The sequence below is a fragment of the Labeo rohita genome, chromosome 1 (assembly GCF_022985175.1).
Source record: "Labeo rohita strain BAU-BD-2019 chromosome 1, IGBB_LRoh.1.0, whole genome shotgun sequence".
NCBI lineage: Eukaryota > Metazoa > Chordata > Actinopteri > Cypriniformes > Cyprinidae > Labeo > Labeo rohita.
Window position 1 is genome coordinate 14542651 of NC_066869.1, and position 25536 is coordinate 14568186.

At 35.6% G+C, this 25536-nt stretch overlaps 3 protein-coding genes across 32 annotated transcripts in view; 1 reads left to right on the plus strand and 2 right to left on the minus strand.

The window, feature by feature from the left end:
• The window catches only part of LOC127168801 (NACHT, LRR and PYD domains-containing protein 12), a 38187-nt gene extending 34018 nt beyond the window's left edge, over window positions 1–4169 (minus strand). For 28 of the 30 annotated variants that reach the window (XM_051118019.1, XM_051118093.1, XM_051117402.1 and 25 more), the window contains exons 1-4: window positions 3947–4169; window positions 1451–1564; window positions 1071–1166; window positions 760–855 (exon numbers count right to left, since the gene is read on the minus strand). In XM_051118019.1, coding sequence (XP_050973976.1) covers window positions 760–855; window positions 1071–1166; window positions 1451–1564; window positions 3947–4002 — 362 coding nt within the window. In that variant the 5' untranslated portion in view covers window positions 4003–4169. The remainder of the gene's footprint in view (window positions 1–759; window positions 856–1070; window positions 1167–1450; window positions 1565–3946) is intronic. The other 2 variants (XM_051116072.1, XM_051116656.1) reach the window with 2 other exon arrangements.
• A 2012-nt stretch (window positions 4170–6181) lies between these two features.
• Window positions 6182–13749, plus strand: avpi1 (arginine vasopressin induced 1). The gene is made up of 3 exons (XM_051109898.1): window positions 6182–6335; window positions 9613–10010; window positions 11523–13749. The coding sequence occupies exons 2-3, from the start codon at window positions 9613–9615 to the stop codon at window positions 11776–11778; spliced, it is 654 nt and encodes a 217-aa protein (XP_050965855.1). The 5' UTR covers window positions 6182–6335; the 3' UTR covers window positions 11779–13749.
• Window positions 13750–14356: 607 nt separating this feature from the next.
• pi4k2a (phosphatidylinositol 4-kinase type 2 alpha) lies at window positions 14357–23698 on the minus strand. The gene is made up of 9 exons (XM_051109882.1): window positions 23199–23698; window positions 18677–18877; window positions 18269–18400; window positions 17132–17285; window positions 16542–16603; window positions 16349–16448; window positions 15531–15664; window positions 15370–15429; window positions 14357–15182 (listed from the first exon to the last, which is right to left on the minus strand). Exons 1-9 carry the CDS (start codon window positions 23535–23537, stop codon window positions 15021–15023), a joined length of 1344 nt encoding a protein of 447 aa, XP_050965839.1. The 5' UTR covers window positions 23538–23698; the 3' UTR covers window positions 14357–15020.
• Between the last annotated feature and the right edge of the window lie 1838 nt (window positions 23699–25536).

A 25536-nucleotide genomic window follows, 5' to 3' on the forward strand; every position in this document is an offset into this window, starting at 1 on the left:
ACATTGATTATATTAATCATACTTGATTACATTTAAGTCACATATGTTTTCTAATCAATTAACCTTTGAAATATAATCATTAGTTCTTATAAGTAGAATATAATGATTGGGAAATTGTGTAAGAGTGAACTAATTTCTAATAATGGTTGTTGCACTAGGGACGGGCTAGTCTGAAAGTGACTGGACATTAACAAATTGACAAGTGGTACCATGGGGTGATGTGTTCTTAACCATTTCATTGGTTAGAAGAGGGATTTTGCTACTTTGAAATGTATTCTTTTGACTATAAAACTCTGGTCTGTGAGCTCCACCTTTATCTCTTTGCTCACAGCCTGCTGTGTGTAAACCAGATCATTCTTCTCTGCAGAGAATAAAGCAAAACAAAGACAACCTCTCTTTTTGGTTTTTCATTCTCAGTCTTCACAATTATTTTATGGCTTTATTATATTAGAAAATCCACGACATTACTTCCAGTCCATGTTGGTCATCTTTAGTCAAAATAAGCTGCACAGTGGACCAGATATGTGATTGATAATATAAAAATCTGTCTCTGTGAGAACATGGAAGACCAGACCAAACAGTTGGAATTCTGATCCTGCAATCGGCATGTCATACGTACTTTATTTAGAGATGACACAGTACTGTATAAATTAATACCTTCTTTTTGAGGCATTTCAATACATCCAAGAAGAAAATAATCACCTTTAATTTCATCACAGACCTCATGAAGAATCAATAAATGTTAAGCACATTGTGTACCTAGACAAACGATCAGTGTGTCCACTAAAGTTACATGGAAGATCCATCGACCAGTCACTCCTCATGGACACACAACTGGGTTCTGGAGGATTTGGTCTGTGCATTAAAGATGAACACAACAACGAAATGCAATTCACACACTCTTATAATTTGGATTCACATATCACAGGTGTTAATTAAGATGTTTTAATGAATATCTCTTGAAATACATTGCATACTTCAGGTTCTTTTACATCACTAATACCTAACAATTATTTCTTTGTGTTAACACAAAAGATGCAATGACACAAATAATATAGTGCAGCACTTACCTAGACCTAGGATCAGTGTGTCCACTAAAGTTACATGGAAGATCCATCGACCAGTCACTTCTTACAGACACACAGCTGTGTTCTGGAGGATCCGGTCTGTGCATTTAAGACAAACACAACAAGGAAATGTAATTCACATACACTCTTATATTGATGACTTTTGTAATGAACCGAAATAGGTGACTAAAATATTCCATTAGCATGTATTATGCTATTGGACTCTTTACAGCAAATGCACATTCACGTTACTTCTAGATCTTTTAATTAATATCTTCCGAAATGCTTTGCATACAGACACTTTACAGCATCAATAATGAACTATTCTTACTTTGTTTCAGCACAGAGATTCAATAAGATACATGGTTTAAAACAGTGTTTACCTAAACCTAGGATCAGTGTGTCCACTAAAGTTACATGGAAGATCCATCGACCAGTCACTTCTTTCAGACACACAGCTGGGTTCAGGTGACTTTGGTCTTTGCTTCTGGACTGAACTGAAACGAAACATTAAGAGAAATTTACGCAAAAACTAAAAAATATTATTACGCTATAAGTAATTCTTATGAGATCACAAAAGTGGTGACTAAAATGCTACATTTTAAATATGAAGACATCTAAGGTTGTGGTAAAAAAAAAAAAATTTTATACAGTGGGTACGGAAAGTATTCAGACCCCCTTAAAATTTTTACTCTTTGTTATATTGCAGCCATTTGTTAAAGTCATTTAAGTTCATTTTTTTTCCTCATTAGTGTACACACAGCACCCCATATTGACAGAAAAACACAGAATTGTTGACATTTTTGCAGATTTTTTTTTAAAAAGAAAAACTGAAATATCACATGGTCTTAAGTATTCAGACCCTTTGCTGTGACACTCATATATTTAACTCAGGTGCTGTCCATTTCTTCTGATCATCCTTGAGATGGTTCTACACCTTCATTTGAGTCCCGCTGTGTTTGATTATACTGATTGGACATGATTAGGAAGGCCACACACCTGTCTATATAAGACCTTACAGCTCACAGTGCATGTCAGAGCAAATGAAAATCATGAGGTCAAAGGAACTGCCTGAAGAGCTCAGAGACAGAATTGTGGCAAGGCACAGATCTGGCCAAGGTTGCAAAAAAATTTCTGCTGCACTTAAGGTTCCTAAGAGCACAGTGGCCTCCATAATCCTTAAATGGAAGACGTTTGGGATGACCAGAACCCTTCCTAGAGCTGGCCGTCCGGCCAAACTGAGCTATCGGGGGAGAAGAGCCTTGGTGAGAGAGGTAAAGAAGAACCCAAAGATCACTGTGGCTGAGCTCCAGAGATGCAGTCGGGAGATGGGAGAAAGTTGTTGAAATTCAACCATCACTGCAGCCCTCCACCAGTCGGGGCTTTATGGCAGAGTGGCCCGACGGAAGCCTCTCCTCAGTGCAAGACACATGAAAGCCCACCTGAAGGACTCCAAGATGGTGAGAAATAAGATTCTCTGGTCTGATGAGACCAAGATAGAACTTTTTGGCCTTAATTCTAAGCGGTATGTGTGGAGAAAACCAGGCACTGCTCATCACCTGTCCAATACAGTCCCAACAGTGAAGCATGGTGGTGGCAGCATCATGCTGTGGGGGTGTTTTTCAGCTGCAGGGACAGGACGACTGGCTGCAATCGAGGGAAAGATGAATGCGGCCAAGTACAGGGATATCCTGGACGAAAATCTTCTCCAGAGTGCTCAGGACCTCAGACTGGGCCGAAGGTTAACCTTCCAACAAGACAATGACCCTAAGCACACAGCTAAAATAATGAAGGAGTGGCTTCACAACAACTCCGTGACTGTTCTTAAATGGCCCAGCCAGAGCCCTGACTTAAACCCAATTGAGCATCTCTGGAGAGACCTAAAAATGGCTGTCCACCAACATTTACCATCCAATCTGACAGAACTGGAGAGGATCTGCAAGGAGGAATGGCAGAGGATCCCCAAATCCAGGTGTGAAAAACTTGTTGCATCTTTCCCAAAAAGACTCATGGCTGTATTAGATCAAAAGGGTGCTTCTACTAAATACTGAGCAAAGGGTCTGAATACTTAGGACCATGTGATATTTCAGTTTTTCTTTTTTAATAAATCTGCAAAAATGTCAACAATTCTGTGTTTTTCTGTCAATATGGGGTGCTGTGTGTACATTAATGAGGAAAAAAAATTAACTTAAATGATTTTAGCAAATGGCTGCAATATAACAAAGAGTGAAAAATTTAAGGGGGTCTGAATACTTTCCGTACCCACTGTATATATATATATATATATATATATATATATATATATATATATACATATATCACACTGCTTGGTAAAATCAAGTATTAATATTACTTACCTGAATTATGTGCCAACTCTTTTACATGGCATAGTTTTGAGATTAAATGTAAGAGCAAAAGAGGTAAATAACTGCCTTAACTAGCAAACATCATTGCACTGGACCACATTATTGTCAGTATTACTGTAGTTCGAGCCAAAAAAGGTAAAGGCAGTTTTATATTGTGCTGTTAAATCTGTAAGAGACAACCACATCTCTGAATCATTTGACCAGCTCCTGTAAACATGAAGTCAGAAGAAAAACAACTGAATACAAAAAACAGAAGCTATTGTTTTTTCTGTTTGTTTGTTTTTTTTAAAGACGACTGTCACAGTATAACATCGTCTGTAAGTCTTGACATTCTGAATGCACATTCAAACAAATTATATCGACTTTAAACGATACAAATTATGTACAATTTGCAAAACACAATGGTCCTAATTTTTATAAAGTGAGACACATCGCCAGGTAAAAAGACGCAAGATTACAATGTAAGCGACTACATAAACTTTGTTGTTTCGTCACTGTATCTGTAACACTCACCTGTGTGGAAATGCATCTGTGGACACATCTTCATGAAGGTGATCTCCACGTTCCATCAAGAAAATCTAAATCAAAGAAACCCAACACTTCGATACTCGTGTTAAGATGTTTCTGCTTTTACAAAATGGCAGCACATGCCGATGGATTGCCTTTTATACATAGCAACACCTCAGGTGAGAAAGGTATTCATACACAACCCGAGGCTGCAGTTTCAGTACCGCATTTCTAGGATCCGTTTTTTGTAATAGCGTCACCTACCAAATTGGATGATACAGCGGAGGCTGCAGTTTCTCAGACCGGAAACTAACAATAAAATTAATTGTTCTACCTATTAGATTATGTTTTAGTAACGTCTACATCTACTCCAACTCTAAACTTAGCCCTTACTATAATACAAAAACAGTATTATTGTTGTACAGTCTGACAAAAATAACATTAGATTGATGTGCGCATGCCCAGTATCCAGAGCTGTCTCCCTTCTAGCCTTTACCCATTTCCAGGACCCTGGTGTTTTTTTTAATTTTTTTTAATTTTTTTTTTTTTTTTTTGCTTCAAGGTAACATACAAAAAAACAAGTAAACAACAATAAGAAAAATCTTAATAAAATTCCAATTAGTCCAAATAGCAGCATAACATAAATAAACACAATAAACAAACTGAGAGAAAAATAAATACAAAAATAAATAAATATAAAAATAAAACACAATGCAAAGGGCTTAATCACCAAAAAATACCTTTAAAAGATTACATAGTTTAAGGGATTTTTTATGACGCATAAATTTTAAAGATTTGAAGAAGATCATTAAATCTTTCTGAAAAAGTGAGAAAGTGGGGGGGTTATTAAAGAATCTTCATTTATGAATAAAATAATTGGCCAAAATCACAATATTGGTGGTACATGTTTGTACATGTTGATAAAGAAATTGAATCTCAGAAACATTTTTTTCACTTGTGATTTTTTAATTTAAAATGCATCAGAGGTAGTGTGTAATACCTGCTATGAGTCACAATGTTAAATTTAAACAAATGAATTCACACAAAGTATAAATGAAAACTGTATTTCAATCTTTAAACAACTGAAACAGTGGAGTACCTTAAAAGTTTTTGTTTCTTAAAATGTACTGTATATTGATTAGCCCCCTAATTAGCTCATTATCAGGTAAAATAAAGACGGAATCAAATGGTATACCAAACAGAACAGTTACTAATTTCCAAACTCTAAGTCACTAAAATGTCAGAGAACAATATTTACAGAAATGACCCTGGACCACAAAACCAGTCTTTTTCCTGTATAGAGAGAGCAATACCAAAAAACAGAACAATCATGATTTTTACTGCCAAAAATCATTAATTCCAAATGTTCCTAATTTCTACTGTAAATATATATTAATTTTTGATTAGTAATCATTGTTATGAAATATTTATCAGGCAAGAACAATTCACTGCACTCTTGGGTTAACAGAAATGTGACCCTGGACCAAAAAACCAGTCTTAAGTCGCTACATAAATGGAAAGCTTATTTGTAGCAATAGCCAAAAATACATTAATCAAAATTATTGATTTTTATTTTGACCCTTATGAAAAATTTAGGAAATCCAAGTAAAATAATGTTCAAATTCAGTATTATACTAATATTATTTTAAAATACTAAATCAACACTGGCCTGTGTCTCCCTCAATAATGTTGGCGGAAAAAGAAAATACATAAATAGCTTATTTCTCCGTTGTTTCAGCGGCAAATGGGACTATTTTATTGGGTTGGTAATATTATAGCAATTAAAGTTCCTCTATAATGCTCTGCTTCAGAAAGCCGATGTTACATAAAGGAAGAGTACAAGTTCGGAAGGCAATTACCAGTGAAATGATAAAAAGTTAAAACTATTAAATTTGTTTCTAGCTTCTAAGAGAATTCGTGCTCGAGGCTTTTAAATGATTTTAATACATGCACTTATGTTAGATTAGCATGTTAACTGTAAACACCAGAATAAAAGTAACCAAGCATTCTCTCTCTTTTTCTCGAGACAGTTTCACATACCGGCACGTGTGCGACAGCACTGACGTCAATGAAGGATTACACCTTTCTCAGTGACACTCACATGCACTCACACACACTGTACTAATCAGACAACACGACGCACATGAAGGAGAGACGTCATTGGCTGCGAGCGGTTTGGAGGCGGGTTCAACCATCCAATCCGATCGTCTCATTGGTCAGAGCGGTACAGTAGATGACGAGGTCTGAGCGTTAAACTTTTCTGTCCGTTCCGCTCGCTTGACACAGACGGAGACAACAGCCAGGCTGTTTACTACACCGTTTTGCTGCTTCCCCTAAAGCGATTCCTAATATCTAACATGCAAACGATACAAAGACACTAGTTCGCACAGAAAAGGTGAGTATATTTTTGCATAATTACGTCGTTAATATAATTTTCATTTGTTTTCCTAAAGCGCATCAAAGCGGAACCGAATTCCCACCTAGAAATACGATTAACGCGCAACGATTGTGCTTTGTATTTGTGATCCTTCAAGTCGTCACTCTTAACCAAGCATTTATCCTTCAATATATGCTCTTAATCCTTTTTTATGTGCTGTAATTTGAGTGGATGTGTCTGAAATGGGTGTTTTTGCAGTGTGCTCTCGCGCAGCTGTCACTGCGGATGTTCGTGCGCTCGTGCGTCACTTTCGTGTCGTCACGTGACTCATCGTGCTGCAAACTTCAATAATCACTAAAGCATGAGCCACACCAGTTATCGAAATCCTGTGTATGTTGTTATATTTTGAGAAATGTGATAAACGAAGATAGGAAGTATATTCAAATAATATTTACTTTAAAATTACACCGCTTTCTGACCCGCCAGCTTTTGTTTTACTTCACATTATCCTATATTTTGATGACGCCGAGTGTCGTAATATGATCGTTGGTTACGCATCAACAAAACGGCAGTGCGCCTTTGGTCAGTGTGTTTCTGCCAAGATCTAATGATAACAAGCTTAGACATTCCTGTTTATCTTTGAGCAATAATTGCTTACGTAAATGGCATACTCATACTCACTTTGATGGGACTGCCAATTTGCATGTTAATCGCTGCAGTATGCATACTTTTAAAAACAGAATACACAGCCATTGTAGTATTGTTCGGACCAGGGGGTCAAGGTTTGGCTGGTTATCTAAGCAAGAAAAAACAATCACATTATAACGTGACCTTTTCTACCTGACTTGATTAAATATTTTGCAAGCAATATAAACATCCTAATACATTCATTATAGGCTATTGTAGTAGATGTTTTACTTATGGTGACCAGTTTTTAGGATGCTTAGAAGTGTTGCGTGCTAAGGCTGCTGTATAATAGTGGCACATTGTTAGTTAAGAGCCTTTGACTATGGAGGTCAGTAGGCTAATGTTTAAAATACTCTTTTTCCATTGACGTACCAACTGAAGGAAAGACACCATGGGTTGATTAATCAAATGGATTAAGACTAGTTTTATGAAATGCTCTGTTTAAATATGCATACGAGATATTTAAATACACACTAATTTTATGGACTTCCAGAACATAATCTAAACTTTGGATAAACCCAGGTTTGAAATGTTTTGTTTTGTTTACATATTAGAGTTAAGTGTTTTAGAGTTAAAGGCGTATGATATTTGTGACCCTGGACCACAAAACCAGTCATAAGTCTCAATTTTTCAAAACTGAGCTTTATACATCATCTGAAAGCTGAATAAATAAGCTTTCCTTTGATGTATGTTTTTTTAGGATAGGACAGTATTTGGTGGAGATACAGCTATTTCAGTATATGGAACCTGATGGTCCAAAAAAATCAAAATATTTAGAAAATCACCTTTAGATTTTTCCAAATTAAGTTCTTTGCAATGCATATTACTAATCAAAAATTAGTTTTTGATATATTTACAGTAGGAAATATCACAAAATATCTTCATGGAACATGATCTTTACTTAATTTCCTAGTGATTTTTGGCATAAAAGAAAAATCTATAATTTTGACCCATACAATGTATTTTTGGCTATTGCTACAAATATACCCCAGCGACTTAAGACTGGTTTTGTGGTCCAGGGTCACATATGATCAAACCTCTCTATAAATGCAGTCAGAGTATAGATGGGAATTAAATTGTTACGTTTGTATGTATATGCTGCATGAGAAAAAAACTCTGCGTTTAAAGATGCATACTGTAACTGTAATTTACAGACACAAATAAACACACTTAAATGTGTGTTTTGCATGTTTTCTTTTCATTAGTCTAAAAAGGAAGACAAACTATAGAACCAAAACAGCACAAAATTTCAAAACTGACCAATGCGTGAAATAAAAATAGTTTGACCTGTAGTGTCTTGCTCAAAGTAAATAAAATAAACTAGTTTTGTCAAAACAATCTTTAGGTTGTCTTGAGAAAGCCTAGCCTGAAAGGTTGAAGTAAATAAAAACAGTTTTATTAGATAACATGATTAGCATGTTGTTAGCATGCTGTTAGCATGTTTTAGCACATTGTTAGGATGATTGACATCAATAGAATGTGGCTACCATGATTGTTAGAGTGATTAATATGTTGTTAACATGTTTTAGCACGTTATTAGAATGATTAGCATGTTGTTAGCTGATGTTTTTTATTTGCTAGCATGCTGTTAGTGTTTAAGCACATTGTTAGCATGATTACCATGTTAACAATGACTTGTTAACAACATGAGTAGCATGTTTTAGCATGTTGCTGCCATGTTGTACCACATTGTTAACATGATTAGCATTTTTTAATATGACAAGCATGTCATTAACATATTCCTAATGTGTTTTAACACATTGTTAGCATTATTAGCATGATTGCTGTTGTTAATATGCTGATAACGTTATAGCACATTCTTGTTAACGTGATTAGCATGTCATTTTCATGTTGTTAGCATGATTTTTATGTTGCTAGCACGTTTTTAGCATTTTTGCACATTCCTAGCACAATTAGCATGATGCTGTTAATGCTGTTAACATGTTGTTAGCATGGTGCTAGCTTGTTTTAACACATTGTTAACCTTTGTTAGAATGTGGCTAATATGTTGTGAGCATGATTAACATGTTTTAATACATTGTTAGCTTGATTAGCATTTTGATAAACGTTTTTAACATGATTAACATGTCATAATGTGTTAAAACATGCTAAGAACATGGTAATCATGTTAACAATGTGCTATAACGTGTTGACAACATAATTAAGAATTTGTATGACATGTTTTCAACATGTTGATGACATGTTTTACCACAATGTTAACATGTTTTAACATGTCAAGCATATTTGTAATGTTTTAACACATTTGTAATGTTTTAACATGTTGTTAACATGTTAACATAATATGTTGTTAACCTGATTGCTGTTGTTAATATGCTCATAGCATGTTTTAGCACATTCTTAGCATGATTAGCATGTTAGCATATTGCTAATGTTTTAACACACTGTTACCATTTTGGTTACATGATTAGCCTGTTGTTAGGATGTTTCTAGCATGTTTTAGCACATTCTTAACATGCTGTTATCCTGCTGCTAACAACCCAGAACATCTTTGCCAAATATACAAAACTAGTTTATAAAATTGCTTGTCATCTTCTCAGAAGTACTGCGTACCGTTTGACACTTGTGATCTTCATCTCTCGTTCCACAGATGGAGGACGTGGCCGCAGCCCCTGTTCTCCCAGGCCCGTCCCAGCCCACGTTTTCCCGCCCGCCAGGCTCCGAGCGCCGGAACCGCAAGTCTGGCACCGCCAACATCTTCCAGGGGGTAAACCTGAGGCAGCTCAGACGGCTCTTCCAGGCGGCGGGAGACCCGGATGCGGAGCAGAGAGCCCGGATGGTGTGGGGGAACCGGAGAGCGGCGGGCGGAGAGGACGGAGCAGACAGAGAGGAAGAGGACGAGGACGGAGCGATGGCGGAGGTGGAGACGGGTTTGGCCCAGGCACTGGTGGGACTCAGAGTCCGAGCACGGAACCGAAGCGGCCTCAGGGTGGAGTCTCATAAAGACGGCACAGGAACACGATGGGTGCGGGCATTCGGTCATCTCAGGTGAGGCAGAAAGAGAAATCAGTTATTACAAGAGAAAGAGAATTTATTACAAGATGAGAACATAGTATTTGTTAAAACATGCATGTGCCAGTATTGTATTGATACAGTAATGTTTGTTTTAAAGCTCTAAATGGAAGTATTAAACTTCAGTAATAAGGCAGCGCAGTGTTGACTAATCTTTTTTTTTTTTTGTGTGTGTCTAGGTCGCATTATACCCCAAAAAATAAAGATAAACAAAGAGATACATATATTTTGCATAAAACAAATTAAGCTTAAAGACAAACCTCTTTATTCCTTACTTGAAATGCAAAGTCAGTTTTTTTATATCAGTATTTAAAAAAAAACATCTCATTCTTGTTACTTGTAATGCAAAAATTGTTTTTAATATCGGTATTTATGAAAACACCTCATTCTCATTATTTGCAAAGCACAAAATAGTTTTTTATGTTGGTATTTATTAAAAAAAATACATTCTCTTTTCTTGCAATGCAAAAATATATATTTTTATATCAGTATTTATTTAAAAAAAAACAACTCATTCCCATTACTTGCAATGCAAATTTATTTTTATGTCATTATTTATAAAAAACTACTAATTATGATTACTTGCAATGCAAAAATATTTTTATATCCGTTATTAGTAAAAAAAAAACACCTCATTACTTGCAATTAAAAAATAGTTTAGCAGTATTTATATTTAAAAAAACACCTCATTTGTATTATATGCAATGCAAAAATAGTTTTATATATATTCATAAGATACAATCTACCTCATTATAATTACTTGCAATGTAAAAGTAATAATGATACATTATTCATTTTGGTATTTATACAAAATCAAACAAACCTTATTCTCATTACTTGCCGTGAAAAATAATAATTGTACAGTTTATTTTGTTATTTATAAAAAAGTCATTCTCAGTTGTAATGCATAAATTATTATTTAACAGTATTTACATTAAGTATAAATATTGTTGTTGTGGTATTTGTTTACTGCCTAATTGCAATCGATCAAAATTATTATTTAGCAGTATTTTTGTAAATTTATTATTTTTGTTTTTCAGTAATGAGAATCACATTTGAAAATGAAAATTACTCAGATTAATAAATAAAAAAAAAAATTTTAAATAAAAGAATAAGCACTGTGTTTATTTAAAACATTTTTTTACCTTGATTTTGGGGTAAAATGTGACTTTTTGGTTTGTTTGTTTTTAGAATTTACCCTGGTAGATTTTTACTAGTGCAGTTGCACATGACAGCTACACCCGGCCTTTACTTGTGCACTGGGTGTGTGTGTTAATGGAAACATGTTAATCTAAACAAAAATAGGTCATGAGATCAGCCACAAACCTACCACATTAAAGACTCCGAAAACAAACTAGAAAATCAGGCACGGGTCTCACACCCACCCACCCACCCACCCGTGAACATCATCTGTGCATGATACCGTAATTACACAGCATATAATGATCTACATCTAATACATGCATGCATTATTTAATTACCAATCAGAATCAACGAGGGTTCACTGGCACAGACGTCTGAAGTCATAACTGGAGATGAAAGTAACGCAGACAATGAGGATGACGACGCATCTGCTTTGGGAGCCTGTGGAGGGCAGAGCTCTTTCGCGGCTGCATCATGTGACCAAGATGACTTCCTGCCCCCGGAGGAAGAGACTCAGGGGCCTTCGGGCGGCCCCAGATGGAGCTGGAATGCCGTTCAGGAGAAGGACCCGGAGCGATACCTGCACCGGATTCGACACTGATCTTTCCTGAGAGACTCACCGCCACCGTAGATTTACTTGAAGCCATCACCTCAATCAAACGCTAGTCTTAATCGAGCAAAGAGCAACACTACAGCACCTGCAAAGGCCAGGAACGGACATTAACAATAATCCCGCAGGATTACTGTCCTGTGAAACCTTAACACACTGTTTACGGGTTTGTGCCATCCTTATATTCTCATCCCTAATTGCACAACAGCAGTCAAACACTATAATAGGGATAGTTCACCCAGGAATTACAGTTCTGTCTCATTTACTCACCCTCATGTCCTTACAAACCCCAAATGACCTTCATTTTTTGAGAGTTGATGTTCATGCTGCTGTTTTCTATAAAATATGAGTGAACTGAGATATAAAATCACCACAAAATAATTAAAAATACAGCTCATTTTGGGGGGAAACATGTCCAGCTCATATTACATCCCAAAATCAAAAGATAAACAATGACATATTGTTCCTTTTTCATAAAGCAAATGACACCAAAACACATTGTCACAATGATACATGATTTTATATTGGTAAAGTATACTAAAAAGTATACTGTGTTCTGAAGTATACTAAAAAAACAACCTAGTTCTCATTAATTGCATTGCAAAACATAATAATTATACATTTATTTATACTGGTAAAATTACAGTCAAAAGTTTACACACACCTTGCAGAATCTGCAAAATGTTAATTATTTAACCAAATTATGTGGGATCATACAAAATTCATGTTATTTTTTTATTTAGTACTGACCTGAATAATGAGATGTTTAGATATAGTCCAAAAGACAAAATAATAGTTGACCCCATTCAAAAATTTACATACACTTGATTTTTAATACTGTGTTGTTACCTGAATGATCCACAGCTGTGTTTTTTTGATTAGTGATAGTTGTTTATGAGTTCCTTGTTCCAGTAAAACTGCCTGCTGTTCTTCTGAAAAACCTTCAGGTTCCACAAATTCTTCGGTTTTTCAGCATTTTTGTGTATTTGAACTCTTTCCAACAATAGCTGTATGATTTCGAAATGTATCTTTTCACACTGAGGACAACTGAGGGACTCATATGCAACTATTACAGAAGGTTCAAACGCTCACTGATGCTCCAGAAGGAAACACAATGCATTAAGAGCCAGGGGGTGAAAACTTTTTGAATTTGAAGATCAGGATAATTTTAACCTATTTTGTGTTCTGGGAAACATGTAAGTATCTCCTGTAGCTTCTACAGGGCAGTACTAAATGAAAAACAATATGATATTTAGGTAAAATAAGAAAAATGTACACATCTTCATTCTTTTCAAAAGTTTTCACCCCCGACTCTTAATGCATCGTGTTTCCTTCTGGAGCATCAGTGAGCATTTGAACCTTCTGTAATAGCTGCATATAACAACAACAACAAAAAAAACACAGCTGTGGATTATTCAGATAACAACACCGTATTAAGAATCAAGTGTATATAAACTTCTGAACGGGGTCATTTTTATAAATGAAACTTATTTTCTCATGTGGACTCTATGTAAATGTCTTTTATGTGAAATATCTTATTCTGGTCAGTAAAAAATAACATGCATTTTGTATGATCCCTCTTATTTTGGTAAAATAATTAACATTTTGTAGATTCTCCAAGGTGTATGTAAATGTTTGACTTTAACTGTATTTATACATAATGGTGGTATTTGTTTGCTGCCTCTGTGCTGATAAAATTGTATTACAGTATTTTTTTTTACTATAATACAGTAAAAAAAAAAATCACTCCTGAGAATGATAAAAAATATTGGGAAAAATAATTTTAAAAAATCCTTTTGATTTCAAGGTGAAAAGTGACTTGATTTTGGTGGATTCACTCTAGTAGATGTACTTGAGTGAACTGAGGTAATTGTACTTGGAAAAATTACATAAAATGACCACCAAACATAAGATTATGCATAATATACCAAGTAATATAGACTATTTTAAGCTGCTTTTTTGGGCACATTCACTGTAATTATTTTACACTGAAAAGAAAAAACATACAGTTCTGGAACATGTGGTGAGCAATGACAAAACTTTAGTTTTTTGGGTGATCGGTTCCTTTAAATGCAGTGATTTAAGTCTCATTGAAGCTTCCAGAGCCCCATCAGCTTTTATTTTTCTTCTGTTTATATGAATGTATACGGGGCAGAAGAGTGCTGGGTTTCTGTTATTTAATAATATATGCTTGTATTTTGTTTCAAAACACTAGTAGTTCTCCTTTTAAGGGAGCGTTTTGCCTTCCAGTGGTGTTGAATGGTTAGTATCTGAAAATATAGAAGGATGTATTAGCGTTTACTGCAACACTGCAGTTCTCATAAATATCATTAGTGTTGTTTTAGATACGAATAGTCTGTGGTAATATGTAAATGTAGAAGTATGCTGGACACTATTAGTGCTAAGTATTTAATTCTGTCTTCTTCTGTCGCTCAGACAGACATTTAGAAGCAATACGGATGAAAACATGTAGCCGAAATCAGTATACACTACTACAGAAGAACAAGAGTTATTTTTCTCCTCGTCATTAAGCTGGAACTTTCCAATTAAACTGTTTTTGAAATAAAACTCAGGTCTGTTCTTTTATTGAGTATCGCACGGTTATAGTTTTAGCATCTCTCATTAAATACAGTACATACAAATTATATACAGTCCATTGTCACGTTTTAAGGTCAGTTTTGTTGACACGTGTGTACATTGTTAAAAAAAAATTACAATATCTTAAATTTTCAAATGAAATCAAACGACGAACAAAAAAGGAAAAGAATGATGTCACTGCAGGAATGGAACATTCCAGTGTTTCTGCACGTGCTCAGTCGACTCCGCCTCCAGGTTATGAACGCCAGTGAGCGTAAAAAAGTAGAAAAATATAATGCTAATGAAAAAAAAAGCAGGCGAGAGTGTGACTTTTCAATGAGAACGAAACAAGCGAGGCAAGAAAACCCTGACCAGAAAACGTTTATGAATGATATAGTCGAGCAGCGCGCCGCACATCGAGGTCCAGTGCCGTCAAGCATCGAGGTTTAACTACAGCAGAAAGTTTTTCCTTCGTCATCTTGCTGACATGCAGGTCATTCTGAACGCGGCTTTGAGTGTTCATACAGTGTAACAGTCAACAAGGCAATGCTCTCCTTCACAATTATGTGTTTGTCATCAGTTACTCTCGTTTGTTCCCAAAGTCCCAATGCAAAACCGCAACTAAAATAGGCTGTACGCAGGCATGTGAGCCCACATCACCACCAGGTGAAGAAGGGTCTTCTGCTCTGGAAGCTCTGCGTGTAAGATTCGCTGTTGGCTCGCTGCGGCGCTCGCGCAGTCTCCACAATCACCGGCGGCATCTGCACCAGCTGCAGCGGCGTCTTACCGTCCCTCAGCGCCTGACTCAGGTTTAGGATCTGGAGGAATGTAGAACAAGAAAGATAAATCGATAATTTTGACCCATACAATGTATTGTTGGCTATTGCTTCAAATATACCTGTGTGACTTACGACTGGTTTTGTGGTGCCGGGCCACATATTATAATGCAAATTAGTGCTTTTTGTATCTTTTAACACAATTATAATCTATTTACTAATGACTCACCTGACCCCTCATTACTGAGACCTGCTTCTTGAACTGTCCTCTGTCGAAACCCGGGTCTTTCTGTCAGTGTTAATGTAAATATATAGTCAATACCAAGCATTTATTTCATGGTATAGAAGTCAAACATACTGGTGAATATCAAAGTGATCTCTGTGACTCACCTTAAAAAGCTCATATAGATCTTCCTCAAGGTCTTTAATGAAGTTCGGGTCGGATAATTTGGGCAGAACTGATTCTTTGATCTCTTGGGAAAACGCAACTTTTGCTTGCGGCAGCCAAGCCCAGTAAAACGGATCTATAGGACATACATTCAACAAAAAAAGTTAACTTACTGAACCAAAAAAAGTGCATTAAATGAAAAAAAAGAACACCTGAAAGGGTTAGTTGAACGAAAAATGAAAATTCTGTCATTAATTACTCACCCTCATGTCGTTCCAAACCTGTATGACTTTCGTTCATCTTCAGAACACAAATTAAAATATTCTTTCATGAAATCTGAGAGCTTTCTGACCATGCATAGATAGAAAGGGTACTACCATGGTCAAGGCCCAGAAAGGAAATAAGCACATTGTTAAAATAGTCCATCAGTGGTTCAACCACAATTTTATGAAGCTGCGAGAATACTTTTTGTGCGCAAAGAAAACCAAAATAACTTTATTCACTATTTTAACAATGTCCTCGCTACTTTTCTGTGCCTTAAATGTGGTAGTATCCATGATATCTATGGAGGGTCAGAAAGCTTTTGGATTTCATCAAAAATATCTTAATTTGTGTTTCGAAGATGAACGAAAGTCTTACGGGTTTGAAACGACATGAGGGTGAGTGATTAACAACAGAATTTTGATTTTTGGGCGAACTATATCTTTAATATAAATGGTTTAAATGATGAAGTTTGTAGTTTAAAAATGATCAAGAACATTGTAATGTAATTGGCCAGTAGTTGGTCATGTGTTTGTGAGGTGGATGATGATTGGCTTACAGGCTCTCCACGAATCCGGGTGTTTGAGAGGGAAGGCCAGACCGTTGTCAATGGCTGCTAGTTTAATGATAGGATCCTTCACTACCACCCAATCACTGTCCTGCATGAGAAAAACATTCGATAAACACAAACACCAACATAAAAACACAAAAATTGGACAGAAAGTCCCCCAAAAATGCATCTGCTCACTCACCCTGTTGCTTGATGTATCCATCGGACAGTCATATTTGATGAGCCAATTGTCGTTTCCTCGATCTAGAGACCCATACAACAAATAATATTTGTTAAAATAAAGACATGTCACCCAAGACCACAAAACCAGTCATAAGTGTAGAACTGAGATTTATACATCATCTGAAAGCTGAATACATAAGCTTTCCATTGATGTATGATGATTTGTTAGAATAGGACAATATTTGTCCAAGATCCGTTTGAAATCTAGAATCTGAGAATTTGTGCAACCAAAAAAAAAAAAAAGGAGAAATGTCTTTAAAGTTGACTCTAAAGTTCTTAGCAATGCATATTACTAATCAAAAATTAAGTTTTGATATATTTACGGAAATTTACGGAAAAAAAATTACGGAAATCTTTACTTAATATTCTAATGATTTTTGGCATGAAAGAAAAATAGATAATTTTGACCCATGCAATGTGTTTTTGCCAATTGCTACAAATATACCTGCGCTACTTAAGCCTGGTTTTGTGGTCCAGGGTCACATAAATAGTTCAAATGTGTTTTCGGTAATTTTGTTTGACCTTAATTCTGATGGTTTCTGTGGTTACCTGTGTTTCTGATGATGTAATCCAGCACTACCAGTCTCTCAAACTGTAGCTGAAGTTGGCGATTAGTGTTTTCTGGTAAAGGCTCCGCCTCGAACCGCCGCAGCCAGAAATCGGCATCTTTATACCCCTCTACGAAGAGCTGGAATGAGCCCACCTACAACAGCCACCAGAAATGAGTTTATAAACCTACAACAGCCAATAAATGTTTATAAACATGCAAAGCCAACTACTTTTTTTTTAGCAGCTTTCATTTAGGAATTTATCACATTACAAACCTTGATTTGAACCAAAAATAGTGTTTGTAAAGATACAAGAATTTTTTATTAGTAAATAAAGAGATCAAATTAGCATGATAGTAAAATGCAAAACTTGGATTGCTTATGAGTAAATAAAAAAAAAGTTAATATGTGACCCTGGACCACAAAACCACTCATAAGTCATATTTGTAGCAATAGCCAACAATATATTGTATGGGTCAAAATGATCGATTTTTCTTTTATGCCAAAACTTAATGTTTGATTAGTAATATGCATTGTTAATAACTTCATTTGGACAACTTTAAAGGCGATTTTCTTAATATTTAGGTTGTAATATTTGTACCCTCAGATTCCAGATTTTAAACAGTTGTATCTATACTATCTAGCTGTATTTATTCAGCTTTCAGCTGATGTATTAATCTCAATTTAAAAAATTTGACCTTATGACTGGTTTTGCGGTCCAGGGTCACATATTATCGTTCAACAACGTCAGAGCTCATGGCAGTTCTATCTAGAAATGTTTATTCAGTATTGCTAAAATTAAAGTTTCTCCAAGGATTAATAAGAAATTAATAGGTTTTTACCTATTATTATATTAAATAATATTATATATTATATTATTATAGGTTATTATAATTAACTAAAACAAACATCATTTAAAAACTTTTTTTTTTTTTTTAAATGTTAAATTTAAATTTTTTTAGAATTAAATTTAAATGTATTTAAATTCTAATTTAAATAAAATGGAAAACTATTCAGATAAAAACAAATCTCAACAATACTAAAATAACACACTATAAACATCTAAAAAAGTGAGTAATAACATCTATAACGTCTTTTCTTTCTCCAGACATATAGGTGGCGCTCTCATAAACCTTACCTTGGGTGGCAGGCCAATCCGGTGAAAACGTTGGCCCACCTTGGGCACCTTTTCTAGCGCTAACCTCTTTCCTCGAGACTTTACTCGGTCGATGGCGCTGTAATTAAACGTCTCGCTTGCTAAATACACCACCTGAGAGAAAGAGAGCACAGAGAACCCTTTATATAAGACATGTCTGTCTTTTCTCTCAACAGTCAGCAACAGTGATGGTGTGGGAGTATGAGTTAACCGTTGTGTTTAGATGTGCGGTTGACTAGTTTGTTTTCATGCGTGTCAGCAACAGGAAATGAAAGAGGTTGACTAACAAACACTAAAACCATTACAACTACAGCCCTACTTTCTCACGTCCTCATTCACCTCGCTTTTGGTTTCGGCAAAGATGCATAAATGTGGGTGTTGTTCTCATACCTTGGTGCGCGGCACTATGTTGAGCTCTAGTTTCTGGTCCACCAAACTGGCGCCGGCCTCTGACAAGTAGCCCTGGTTCAGGACCAGACAGTCCCGGCCGAAACAGCACGGACAGCAGAGCTTCTGCAACCATTTGGTCCATTTGGGGTTCAGCTGGCCGTACGGCTCCTCGTTCTTTGGTTTGAAGACGCCGATGATCTTCTGTTGGAGACGAGACAGGACATTTCAGGTCAGGTTTCATGAAGTGACATGCAGGCGATCGTACTTCTAGAGCGCCACAGTCTGGTCAAACAGAGATTTCACATGTTACTTTTTAACATGACAGTTTATATTGTGGGCAAATTCTTTCAATGCTACCATACATTTTACATCTTGTATATTGGACTAAAATCACATTTCTAAGCAGGGTTATTTTAGTTAACTAAAACGAAATGTGTCATTTTTTTAAGGTTAAACACGTTTAATATGCTGCAACCTACCAATCAAAAGATTATTTGATTAAAGAAATTAATACTCTTCAGCAAGGATGCATTAAATTAATCAAAAGTGATAGTACAGACATTTATATTACAAAAGACATCTATTTTAAATAAATTCTGTTCTTGTGAACAGAATCAAAGAATGTGTCATTATCCACAAACATATGAACGGTTTTCAGCAGATAATAATCAGAAATGTAGGGCTGTCAAACGATTAATCGGGATCAATTGAATACAAAATAAAAGTTTGAGTTTGCTTAATATATATGTGACCCTGGACCATAAAACCAGTCTTAAGTAGCACGGGTATATTTGTAGCAATAGCCAAAAATGCATTGTATGGGTCAAAATTATTGATTTTTTTTTTTACGCCAAAATCATTAGGATATTAAGTAAAGATCATGGTCTATGAAGACATTTTTGTAAATTCCCTACTGTAAATATATCATGATTAGTAATATGCATTGCTAAGAACTTAATTTGGACAACTTTAAAGGTGATTTTCTCAATATTTTGATTCTTTTGCACCCTCAGATTCAAATATTGTCCTATCTTAACAAACCATACATCAATGGAAATCTTATTTATTCAGCTTTTAGATAACATATGAATTTCAGTTTCAAAAAAATTTACCCTTATGACTGGTTTTGTGGTCCAGGGTCACACGTGTGTGTACCGTGTAATTATTATGTATTTATAAATACAAACACATTTTTGTATATATTTAAGAAATATTAAAAAATATATGTATTTATTTATTTTTTTAAATAATTTATATTATATATATATAAATAAAATTATTTTGTAAATAACCTATTTTTCTTAAATATATACATTCATTTGTATTTACATATACATAATAATTATGCACAGTACACACATACATATACTGAGCAAACTTTTATTTTGTATGCGATTAATTGTGATGAATAGTTTGACAGCCTTACAGAAATATTTGTAGAGCTGCAAATCAGCATATTAGAATAATTTCTGAAGATCATGTGACACTGAAGACTGGAGACTAATGATGCTGAAAATTCAGCTTTGATCACAGAAATAAGTTACATTTTACGATATATTACAAGAGAAAATTGTTATTTTAAATTGTAATAATATTTCACAATTTTACAGATTTTACTGTATTTTAATCAAATAAATGTAGCTTTAGTGAGCATAATTGTCTTTCAAAAACATAAAAAAAAAAGAAGTTACCAACCCCAAACTGTTGAAGGGAAGTATATGTTCACATGCCTCAAAATTGCAGATTTAACAAAGACTTCATCTGGCCTCCGTGACTCAACTGTGATTTAATTTGATGTGAATGAGAAACCGGCCCACCACACCACCTGACCATACATGTGGTCATGTGCTTTATGACTCATGTGAGTTGCCTCACTAGTGAGCAGATGAAGCTTGCCGCATGTTCACTGCCGTGAGGACCAACACCAGCCCTGCACCTCTCATTAGGAACATCTCAGAAGAAAACAAAACACCAAACTGATACCACATCAACTCGTAGTTCTGCCCACTACAGACTGGAGTACGTAGCAGAATTCAGTCAACTCTGATATGACTAACTTGGTTAATCATCCTGACTAATAATCATGTCCTAAATGACTGTGGCCAGAAGCACACTTGTGTCAAATGTACAAGAATAAAAAAAAATGGGCGTTTACAGATAGAAAGCTTTGTTTGTCATTTCCAAATTAAACACTCAAAACTTTTAACTACAGATTAAACTAGTACAGAATACCATGATTTGAGCAAGGAGTAACAACACTGGGAACTCCCACAGAAAACACGTAGTAAATCTCAGTTCCTCTTGATCTTGATGTAGTAAAACTGGAAGAGTCTGTTCGATCTTTTCAATACAGATTATTATCAGTCATTATACATTCCTTTCACGCATTCACTCAGATGTGCTGAACAGGCAAAACAAAACAATCAGTCACTCTCTGATAAATATAATCAATATAACTCATTTTAACCTTTGAGTTCTTTCTGCATCTAGCATTTTAAAGACAGTCAAACAGCAAACCAGGTCAAAAGTTGAGAGTTCTGACATTTTGCAATTCTATGGCTGAATGAGAGCACTTCACACTTCACAGAAGTCATACTGCAGAATTAGGCTGCTTAACGCATGTGACAGGCCTTAAACCATGTCAAACCATAATGGTAATTCCACGGTTTCATTTAAAGAAGAGAGGAACTGAGTTTGTACTGATGAACGACCACTGTTACTAAATAACCCTGAACGGTTCTGTATTCTCATAAAGAGAAAGTGTCAAAGTCTTTTGTTTAATGATCAATGATAATTGGGCTCAAAACGAAAGTAGCTGTTCATCTAGTTAACAAACATTGCAAGAGTGATGAAAAAGGCTGTCTCGATGGGATTGAACTGGATTCTAGGGTTCAGATATGCAGCTGATCAGACTCCAAAACACACAAAGTATCATGTCAAATCCAGCGCAAGCCTTTTAGAATAGAAGTAAAGACACCAAAGATGGGTGTTTCTTCAACTATAGACACTTCTGAAAGTAAATCCTCTTAAAATACACTTGTCTCTACTGTCCTTTGTGTTCAAAACAATAGTGGATTCTAGTGTTGTTATTGTTAACTAAAACTAAAGTGATTAAAAATCTTTTATTTTTAACTTAAATAAGTTAAATAGTAGATGATACAAAAATAAGCACAAAAATTCTTAATATAAATATTAAATATATTAAAAATATTAATGAAAATTATAAAATAAAATATTGTCAATTATAATAATATTTTATTTAAAAAATATTTATCTAAAATAATATTGGTGGATGTGCATGCATCGCAGGAGAAATCTGTCATAATTTATTAACACTCTTTGCATTTAGAAAGTCCCAGCTTCACTGGCACTGATGCACAATAATAATTTAAAAAAAACATTCAGTTCATGTAATATTTACCTTGACTGTCTTTGTTTGATTCACACATTTAGCTGATGCATCACTGATGCTGTTGTCATCACAGTAAACAAGTACACTGAACATAATGGTAACACTATACAATAAGATCCCATTAGTTACTACTTTAACTAACACTAACAATGATCAATACATTTGTTACAGTATTTTATAAGTGAAAAAATAGCACTGATCATTATTAGTTCATTTTAGCTCAGGTCCTTTAAATAATATATTAAATTGATTTGAATAATGCATTAGTAAATGTTGAAATTAATATTAACTGAGATTAATAAATGCTTCATGTTAACTAATGTCATTGACTAATGTTTACAAATGGAACCATGCTGTAAAGTTGCCAAAATAATAACTCATTTCTAATTAAGCCAAACACTGACTTTTATGAGAGCTGTTACCTTGTATTAAGGTCTTATATAAAAGATGTAGTGCGTATATGCTGGGTAATTGTGCATGTACTGATATGAGCTCTATCACTGTATGATAATGCAGTGTCATTTCACTAAAGAGATTTTCAATGAGAAAGTGCTGGTAAGCTTTTTGTGTATTGATCAAACAGCTAGTGGGCTGCCTACCTAGGCACTGTAATGCCTAAGAATGCTATCTAGATTTTGAACAACGGGCCTGATAAGGCTGCTGTCTTGTGCAATGACACAGCAATGTGTCAAGTGACTCTAAAGGAGATATTTACCTTGATTTAACCTGTTTTTCTTCACCCATTCATTTTTAAAAGTTAATGATTGCACATTTGGGTTTGGAACAAGGGTGCAATAAGAATGCACAATAATTAACCAAAAAGATGTTCTAAAAAAATCTGTTTCACTTTCACGTTCATATTATAAAAACACATAAAAGTGTCTGTAGATGAAGAAACGCACACAACTGTCCTGACAAGCTCAACTTAAACTGTACAAAATCAGATTTCTGGTCTGCATGACTCAAGGCCTGACCTGATGACACAGCTGTTACTCTAATTCCTCAAAAATATACAACATTTACAGCTATATGTGAGGCTATGTATGCACAGAAAACAGATTAGACGAGCTTATGTAACGGGTCACACATCAAGATATGATGAACTCTCACCCCTCCTGAATCTTTGACGAAGTAGCTGCCGCTGGAGCCCTGATAGATGCGCTCCGGGTAGATGCCATCCTCGATGGCCCGCTCTGCCTTCCGGATAATCTCTCTGAACTCCGGATCCTCCGGGAACTCGTTCCTGTGCGGGTCCCGGGGAGACGCGCCTCGATCTCGGTCTAGAAGCGGCTGTCTTTCGCGGCTGCGTCCGGGACTCCCAGCCGGCAGACGCACCACGGAGCCCGGCGTCCCTCCAAATCCGCCCCGGGGACTGGTCGGCTCGGCGGGACCGTAGCTGAAATCGTTGGAATCGCGAAGCGGAGAGACTAGCGGGCTCGTTTCGTCCATGGCGGTGAAGGGAGAGAGGAGGACAGAAGGGGGAAAGGGGGATTTACACGGGACAAGCGCTTGTTTGTTGTCGTAATGAAATGATGCGGTTCCTTACAGCAGATCGCCAACAAACAAGTCACATGACAGCCAGCTTCCGGAAAGAGGCGGGGCTAATACGTCATCGAGATGCCAATGGCCAATCAGCTCTTCAGAACGCGCTTGTTTTTTCATATATACACGCTGATTGGTCAGAATTATACCTCCTATGTCGAACATGTGATTAAGCACAACATCACTTAAATTAATGCAGACAGCAAGAAAAAGCCAAAATTTTAATTCAATTGTATTTTTTTATATTATATTATGGCTAAGGAAACATGAAAAAAATGTAAAATATGATGCTATTAAATTATACAGCTGCTCTAATATTGCATCTTTTACACTCAACCAGGTTTATGTTACTATATCATAATTAAGTTGGCTTGAGAAAGCCAAATTCTGAGCCAAATTTCAGTTTCTACCTCCTCCTAGAGCTTTCAAGCTAGAACCACCAAACTCGGCCCAGACCTTCAGACTGGTCTGACTCGGTGTGCTCTGTCTTTTCTAACTGATCCGGCTTACGGTTTTCATAAACCAGACTTTCAAAACCACCAAAAACCCCATAGACTTACACTGACGGAATGTTCAAATGAGCCAACGCTATTCAAACTCCAACTGACAAAATTCAAATCTAAACTCCCAGAATCCCTTGAGCCTCAATCAAGCTTCCCTTCTATGTACTATTTCTAATCCATTTAGACTCATTTAAGCTTCCACTCGAATATTTCTAATCTATCTATCTAAATCATGCTAGCAACGTGCTAGTAATTTGCTAATCATGCTAACAACATGCTAGTAACATGCTAATCATGTTAGAAACATGCTAACAAAATTCTAGTAACATGCTAAGCATGCTAACAACATGCTAGTTACATGCTAATCATGATAGAAACATGCTAGCAATGTGCTAGTAACATGCTAATCATGCTAACAACATGCTAATTATGTTAGAAACATGGTAACAAAATGTTAGTAACATGCTAATCATGTTAGAAACATGCTAACAACATGCTAATCAGCTTGCAGCATGCTAGTAACTTGCTAATCATGTTAGCAACATGCTAATCATGCTAATAACATGTTAATCATGATAGAAAAATGCTACCATGTGCTAGTAATATGCTAATCATGCTAACACCATGCTAGTAATTTGGTAATCATGCTAGCAACGTGCTAGTTACATGCTAATCATACTAGAAACATGCTAACATGCTAGTAACGTGCTAATCATGTTAGCAACGTGCTAGTTACATGCTAATCATACTAGAAACATGCTAACAACATGTTAGTAACTTGCTAATCATGTTAGAAACATGCTAGCAACATGCTAGTAACATGTTAATCATGCTAACATCATGCTAATAACTTGCTAATCATGCCAGAAACATGTTAGCAACTTGTTAATCATGCCAGAAACATGCTAGCGACATGCTAATCATGCTAGAAACATGCTAGCAACTTTGCTAATCATGCTAGAAACATGTTAACAATAAGCTAGTGCCATGTTAGAAACATGCTAGTAACATGCTAATCATGTGCGAAACGAGCTATCAACATGCTAATCAGGCTAATCATGCTAACAACATTCTAGTAACTTGCAAATTATGATAACAACATGCTAATCATGCTAACAACATTGTAATCAGCCTATAAAAATACAAGCAATAAGCTAATCATGCGAAAACATGTTAACAACATGTTAAATCATGTAAGCAATGTGTTAAATCATGCTAGCTGCTTCCGTACTGTTACAACTGCTTCAAACTGTAAGGCTAGGCTTTCTCAAGCCAACTTAAAGTTTGTTCTCAAACTTTACTCATCTAGTTATATCATAATGTGCTTTATATAACTGACTGAAATATGTTTTGGAATACAGTATAGTATTCCAAATGTTTTTCCCGGTCCGATTAGTACAACC